This window comes from Pangasianodon hypophthalmus, chromosome 20 (genome assembly GCF_027358585.1).
Source record: "Pangasianodon hypophthalmus isolate fPanHyp1 chromosome 20, fPanHyp1.pri, whole genome shotgun sequence".
NCBI classification, from domain to species: domain Eukaryota; kingdom Metazoa; phylum Chordata; class Actinopteri; order Siluriformes; family Pangasiidae; genus Pangasianodon; species Pangasianodon hypophthalmus.
This window is the reverse complement of record NC_069729.1, coordinates 373,924-381,423: the sequence shown is the minus strand read 5'-3', so window position 1 is coordinate 381,423 and position 7,500 is coordinate 373,924. Positions and strand designations below refer to the sequence as shown.

At 44.4% G+C, this 7,500-nt stretch overlaps 3 protein-coding genes across 4 annotated transcripts in view; 1 reads left to right on the top strand and 2 right to left on the bottom strand.

Moving 5' to 3' along the window:
- Positions 1-4,904, bottom strand: part of arl8a (ADP-ribosylation factor-like 8A) — a 7,671-nt gene extending 2,767 nt beyond the window's left edge. The window contains exons 1-3 of the mRNA XM_034313965.2: positions 4,377-4,904; positions 1,050-1,130; positions 618-691 (exon numbers count right to left, since the gene is read on the bottom strand). Of these exons, the coding sequence (XP_034169856.1) occupies positions 618-691; positions 1,050-1,130; positions 4,377-4,499 (278 nt within the window). The 5' untranslated portion in view covers positions 4,500-4,904. The remainder of the gene's footprint in view (positions 1-617; positions 692-1,049; positions 1,131-4,376) is intronic.
- LOC113525738 (dihydropyridine-sensitive L-type skeletal muscle calcium channel subunit alpha-1) overlaps positions 1-7,500 on the bottom strand; it is a 257,951-nt gene that overhangs the window by 59,912 nt on the left and 190,539 nt on the right. The window lies entirely within an intron of this gene.
- Positions 6,222-7,500, top strand: part of c20h6orf89 (chromosome 20 C6orf89 homolog) — a 7,212-nt gene continuing 5,933 nt past the window's right edge. The window contains exons 1-3 of one of the 2 annotated variants that reach the window (XM_026912034.3): positions 6,222-6,349; positions 6,597-6,640; positions 6,837-7,107. In XM_026912034.3, coding sequence (XP_026767835.2) covers positions 6,919-7,107 — 189 coding nt within the window. In that variant the 5' untranslated portion in view covers positions 6,222-6,349; positions 6,597-6,640; positions 6,837-6,918. Of the gene's footprint in view, positions 6,446-6,596; positions 6,641-6,836; positions 7,108-7,500 lie in introns of both variants that reach the window. The other variant, XM_026912035.3, reaches the window with a different exon arrangement.

The window sequence follows — 7,500 nt, the reverse complement described above, 5'->3', positions numbered from 1 at the left end:
ACAGTGTAATACAGTAACGAGTGTGTCACAGTAAAGAGTGTGTTACAGTGTAATACAGTAACGAGTGTGTTACAGTAATGAGTGTGTTACAGTGTGATACAGTAACGAGTGTGTTAGAGTAACGAGTGTGTTACAGTAACGAGTGTGTTACAGTAATGAGTGTGTTACAGTAATGAGTGTGTTAGAGTAACGAGTGTGTTACAGTAACGAGTGTGTCACAGTAACGAGTGTGTTACAGTAACGAGTGTGTCACAGTGTGATACAGTAACGAGTGTGTCACAGTAACGAGTGTGTTACAGTGTAATACAGTAACGAGTGTGTTACAGTAATGAGTGTGTTACAGTGTGATACAGTAACGAGTGTGTTAGAGTAACGAGTGTGTTACAGTAACGAGTGTGTTACAGTAATGAGTGTGTTACAGTGTGATACAGTAACGAGTGTGTTACAGTAACGAGTGTGTCACAGTAACGAGTGTGTTACAGTAACGAGTGTGTCACAGTGTGATACAGTAACGAGTGTGTTACAGTAACGAGTGTGTTACAGTAATGAGTGTGTTACAGTAACGTGTGTGTTACAGTAACGTGTGTGTGTGTGTGTGTGTGTGTGTGTGTACTCACACGATGGCGCTGACCCCCCTGCAGTATCTCTCCCACATACTGCGGAACCGCGGCTGCCCACCGATATCCCACAGCTACACACACACACACACACACACACACACACACACACACACACACACACACACACACTGGTATTACAGGTCTGGTCAGTGCAGAGGCGCTGTGTGTCTGATGGCGTAAGGATTTCTCTAAACCCTTCAGGAAAGTGTAACGTCAACACAACTACTTTTTACTGTGTGTGAAAGTTACAGATAAAAGATAGATGTTAGAACAGCTCTGGGAAGATTTTCTCTCGTCTCACCTGCTCACTTTTACTGTTCCTTTTACAGTCATGAGTTTCAGACGTTTATTCCGAGTTTACGACCAAAACAGATCAGAGTGAAAAAAGAACTTTAAAGTGATAAAATGACAGAAAACTCCGACTCTCACCTTAATGGTGACGTTTCCTTTAGTGATCTTGCGCATGTTGAAGCCGACGGTGGGGATCATGTCCTCGCTGAACTGTCCCGACTGCGCACACACACACACACACACACACACATATATACACACACACACACACACACACACACACAGAGGGAACAGTTAGCTCTCATCACACAACACAGTCTAGCACTTTAGTACAGATGTAGAGAGATTTGGAACAGAGTCAGAAGTGAAATTTTGTCCAAGGCTCAGTACGTGTGTGTGTGTGTGTGTGTGTGTGTGTGTGCGTGTGTGCGTGTGCGTGTGTAATAGCTGTAAATCAGTTTTAGGGCTCTCAGTCAGAAGTGTAAATTTATTCACAAATGACCTTCCTCTGAGTGTGTGTGTGTGTGTGTGCGTGTGTGTGTGTGTGTGTGTGTGTGTGTGATGCTCATGGTGCTGAAATTAGAGTGCACAAAATGAAAGGTGGCCAACACACAGGTGATACTCTGACATCAGCAGTGACATCATCAGCCTCAGGGACAGCGCTGTCAGGGGGGCGTGTCCGGGTTAAGCCTAAATAAGCCCCGCCCATATTCAAATTCAAACAGGATAATGTTTCTATTTATGAATCTGTTTCTATTGTTTTTAGAAAAACTATAAAATTTATTCTCATCTAAATGAACAGACTCTAACCCCACCCCTAGGCCACGCCTCCTAGCTGGGCCTGATGCTGGTGTGGCGCGACTCCGGACTCGGATTTCTCCCGATTCGTTATCAGCGGCCGTGTGACAGTAGTGTCGGTTTGTTCGCGGCGGCTCGGCGCTCAGCCACGCGGCTCGTGTTCCGCAGTAACGGCAGAAGACTTTCCCACGTGTCTCAGTCACAGTGTTTGTTAACGAGGTCTTAAGGGAGCTGCGCTGATGATTAAAGTGTGAATCACACATCACAACACTTCCTGATTTGGAAAGTCGAGTCAGAAACACACTCACGCTGATGCGCTGGATGATGAGCGCGTTTATATATTTACAATCCTCACCTACGGATTACATCATAATCAACACCGTCTCACTGTTACACACGGACTCTCTCACGATGTCCAACCAAAATAAGTGTTTGTGGGAATTTCATGTGTAAATTTATATTTTTAAACAAATCTGAATAAAATATAATAACAAACACACACACACACACACACACACATACACATACACAAACAAAACAAAATCTGAAAAATAAATGATATACACAATGTATAAAAATACTTCAGGACTTTGCAGCGTAGAGCCGGGCGATTTAACCACAACGTAAAATCATATCAGGATATTTGAAGGCGTTTGAAGGTAACAGCACGGGCAAAGAACAAATTTCTGCAAAAATGATATTTATTTTTCTTTATTCAAAAACTACAGAACTTACAGAATGATTTAGCACTAAAACTATTTTCACTGATAAACAGATCAACAGAGCGACAAACTAGAACAGTGCAGACACAACACCTGCTACAGCTACACACACAGCTACACACAGCTACACACTCAGCCCTGCTACAGAAACACACACAGCTACACACAGCTACACACTCAGCCCTGCTACAGAAACACACACAGCTACACACACAGCTACACACACAGCTACACACTCAGCTACACACTCAGCTACACACTCAGCCCTGCTACAGAAACACACACAGCCCTGCTACAGCTACACACACAGCTACACACTCAGCCCTGCTACAGAAACACACACAGCTACACACTCAGCTACACACTCAGCTACACACTCAGCTACACACTCAGCCCTGCTACAGCTACACACACAGCTACACACTCAGCTACACACTCAGCCCTGCTACAGCTACACACTCAGCTACACACTCAGCCCTGCTACAGAAACACACACAGCTACACACTCAGCTACACACTCAGCTACACACTCAGCCCTGCTACAGCTACACACACAGCTACACACTCAGCCCTGCTACAGCTACACACACAGCTACACACTCAGCCCTGCTACAGCTACACACACAGCTACACACACAGCTACACACTCAGCCCTACTACAGCTACACACACAGCTACACACTCAGCCCTGCTACAGCTACACACACAGCTACACACACAGCTACACACACAGATACACACAGTTACACACACAGCTACACACACAGCTACACACACAGATACACACAGTTACACACACAGCTACACACACACAGTTACACACACAGCTACACACACATACACAGTTACACACAGTTACACACACAGTTACACACACAGTTACACACACAGTTACACAGTCACACACAGTTACACACACAGTCACACACAGCTACACACACAGCTACACACAGCTACACACAGTCACACACAGCTACACACACAGCTACACACAGTTACACACACAGCTACACACACAGTCACACACAGTTACACACACAGTCACACACAGCTACACACACAGTTACACACACAGTTACACACACAGCTACACAGTCACACACAGTTACACACACAGTCACACACAGCTACACACACAGCTACACACACAGCCACACACAGCTACACACACAGTCACACACAGCTACACACACAGCTACACACAGTTACACACACAGCTACACACACAGTCACACACAGTTACACACAGTTACACACACAGTCACACACACACACAGTCACACACAGCTACACACACAGTTACACACACAGCTACATACAGCTACACACACAGCTTCACACAGTCTCACACACACAGTCTCACACACACAGTCGTTAGTTACACACACAGTCTCACACAGTTATAAACAGTCATCCACACAATTACACACACAATCACACACACAGTCGTTAGTTACACACAGTCTCACACACAGTTACACACACAGTTACACACACACAGTTACACAAAGTCTCACACACACAGTCTCACACACACAGTCTCACACACAGTTACACACACACAGTTACACAAAGTCTCACACACACAGTTACACACACAGTCACACACACAGTTACACAAAGTCTCACACACACAGTTACACACACAGTTACACACACACAGTTACACACACAGTCACACACACACAGTTACACACACAGTCACACACACAGTTACACACTGGCTGTAATATCGCGATACTGAAGCACAGGAGATTTATCAGGAGGCACCGACTCTCATCATCATCATCATCATCATCATCATCATCATCACAGCAGGTCCAGAGGAGATGAAACCACACCTGCTGCTGCTGCTGATGATGATGATGATGATGAAGATGATGATGAGGCCCCTAATGATAAAGAACACACACACACACACACACACACACACACACACTATTACCGCGATCACGTTGACGAAGGTGGTCTTCCCGGAGTACTGCAGGCCCACGAGCGTCAGCTCCATCTCCTCCTTCCAGAACAGAGCTTTAAACCAGTCCAGGAGTTTATTAAACAACGCGATCATCCTGGAGCTGGACCTCGAGCTGGAGCTGGAGCTGGACCTGGATGATGAAGATGATGTTGATGATGATGAAGGTGGTGGTGTCTGTATCGATCAGCTGACTCCGGCCCGGAGGATGGAGGAAGGAGGAAGGATGAAGGGAAGATGGAGGGATGAAACCTTCCGGCTTTAACGGAGGAGAAAAAAAAACAAGGAGACGGAGCGATAGAGAACTCGACGCTCGGTTCCGGTCCACTGCGGGTGTGTTCCGAATGACTCTCTCTCTCTCTCTCTCTCTCTCTCTCTCTTTGCCCTTGCTTGGGTGGGGTTTCGGACACACAGCTGATCCTAAACAATGCGGGTTAGATGGAGAGAAGGACAGAAGAAGAGCAGCGCCTCCACGCCACCAGCCAACTGCGCCCCCTATCGCACAGCGCGAGAACTCACTCCTTTACCCACCCGCATTCCGAACAAACCCGGAAATTATTCTGAAATTTACACTCGCAGATTCTCCACCTCCATCAGCCTTCCTTACTCCAACACACGATATTTATTAGCTTAATGTAAATAAAATACCGAACAAAATGTCTGCGTTTATAAACATAAAAACATTTACGTATCTATATTTATTTTCCTGAAATTAGTTTGACGAATGTGCTTTAGTGGAACATTTAAATCCCATCACGTGCTTGTTTTTGTTGTGTAGCGAGCAACAACACAACTACACACACACACACACACACACACACACAACTACACACACACACACACAGATAAAACCATGAGTTTAGAGTTTGTGTTTGTGTTTGTGTTTAGTCTGCTACACGACTGGCTGTAGAGAACTGCATGAAAGTGTTGGTGCACTGGTGTTCCTAATAAAGTGCTCAGTGAGTGTGTATGAGTGTTACATGCTTATTTACATTATATTCTTGGATAAAAGGAACACATTTTGGTTTACATGCTAATTATTTCATCTTATAAATGTGCAACTTTTCTAATATAAACATGAAACTGTACAGTATCACATTCCTCACTGTTTTTTTTGTCCAATCCTTTAAAAAAAAAGTGAAAATGTTTTTCCACCTTCACACATTTGTACTTTATACTGAGGTTAAATCTTATATAATATTGTATATGATGTGTATAGGATTAATACAGTGTGTGATTTGGATTTTGATGCTTTTATTTTATATTTAGAAAACTTTAATGACATTGTTATTACACTCATTTTACAGTGTTAATGTCAGTATATTTGGATAAAATCCCACGAGTGACGTTTATGCAAATCAGATAAATGAGGATTTCTCAGAATTAATCAACTTTCCAAAATATAAAAACATAAATATTATTTTTTTCACTGGTAGCTGAAGGTTTGCTTTGTGAGGTAAATTACAGTTTAACAATTTTCTGAACAAAAAACATCTTTCAACCCAAATACAGTAGAAGTTTAAATGAACCACGTGACTATTTTATTTATTATACGTTTTTTTCTCGATGTTTTCTCACCTGAGTTCATTTTATAAAAGTATAATATTAAAAATAAATGAAGTAATAAAGGATTAAAAAAGATTAAATTGCATACATCAGTGTTTATGTTTAAAAATTATAATATAATATAATATAATATAATATAATATAATATAAACACAGTGTATTTTATATCTAAACGCTCTTTATCCAGAGATTGTCTCACTGTCCAATCAGAGTCCATCGCGTGCTTATGCGTCAAGCCAATCACCGCGCAGGAGGCGGGGCTTGTTGGAATACGGGTGGGTAAAGAAGAGAGTGCCAGTAAACGCGTAGCAGGAAGTCTGAAGATCCCGAGGTGTGAAATTTCAGCGTGAAGCTCATCAGCACATTCAGCCTGTGTCTCTGTGAGCAGCTTTATTTCCCACAGTGTCCGTATAACCGCTTTGAAGAGCTAGCTAACGCTGCTAAAGCTAACTCCAGAGTCGCTGTCAAACTACCAGGTTAGCTGATGTTAGCCTAGCTTAGCTTAGCTTAGCTTAGCCGTGCTAGGTTGATGTTGTGGTTTAAAGCCGCGGTTTGGGATTCAGTCTGAAGGCTTTTGCTGTGTGTTGAGCCGCATGACGTCATCTGTGTTTTCCTTCTGCGTTTCAGAAATTCCACAACATGAAAGCTGAAGCGCTGTCACGTGATTTGGGGTAAGTATTGGCACCCTGCATCTGCACAGGTACACAGCACACCTGTAAACACACCTGTGTGTGAATAAACAGCTGCAGCGCTGAACACGCAGGCTGTGTGTTATCATTCTGTGGTATCCCACAATGCATTGCAGCAGCGTAGCGCTCACGCCAGCGAGTCAGCGGGAACTTGTGCGTTTGCTGTTTTTCATTTCAGCACGTGATCACGAGAATCTCGGCGTCAGCGCGTCGTCACTGAAAGTCCGGGGTCTCGTCCGATTTCCGCCGCTCCCTCCGCCATGGGCACTACGCTGAGCGAACCCTGCATCTACGACAAGCTCTCGGAGAGCATCGACATCCTGCGGCAGTCCGGCTACCGCTACGGCATGTCCGAGAGCGAGATCGAGAAGTTCATCAAGCAGGTCCTGGAGACGAACGAGCCTCGCCGAGAAGCGGCCCAGTTCCCCGTCCTGCGGGCCGCCGGCAGGGTACTGAGCTCACCGGCTCCGTCCCAAATCACTCTCACTCAGAGCAGGGCACTGGACCACGCGCATGTGCTGATCAGCACCGGCTTCATCCTGTGTGCTAGTGTTATTCACAGCACATACACACACACACACACATATACACACACACACACATACACACACATACACACAAACACACACACACACAGTCACACACACACACACACACATATACATACACATACACACAGTCACACAAACACACACACACACACATACACATACACACACATATACATACACACACACACACACATACATACACACACATATACATACACATACACACAGTCACACAAACACACACACACATACACATACACATACACACACATACACACACACACACTGTAC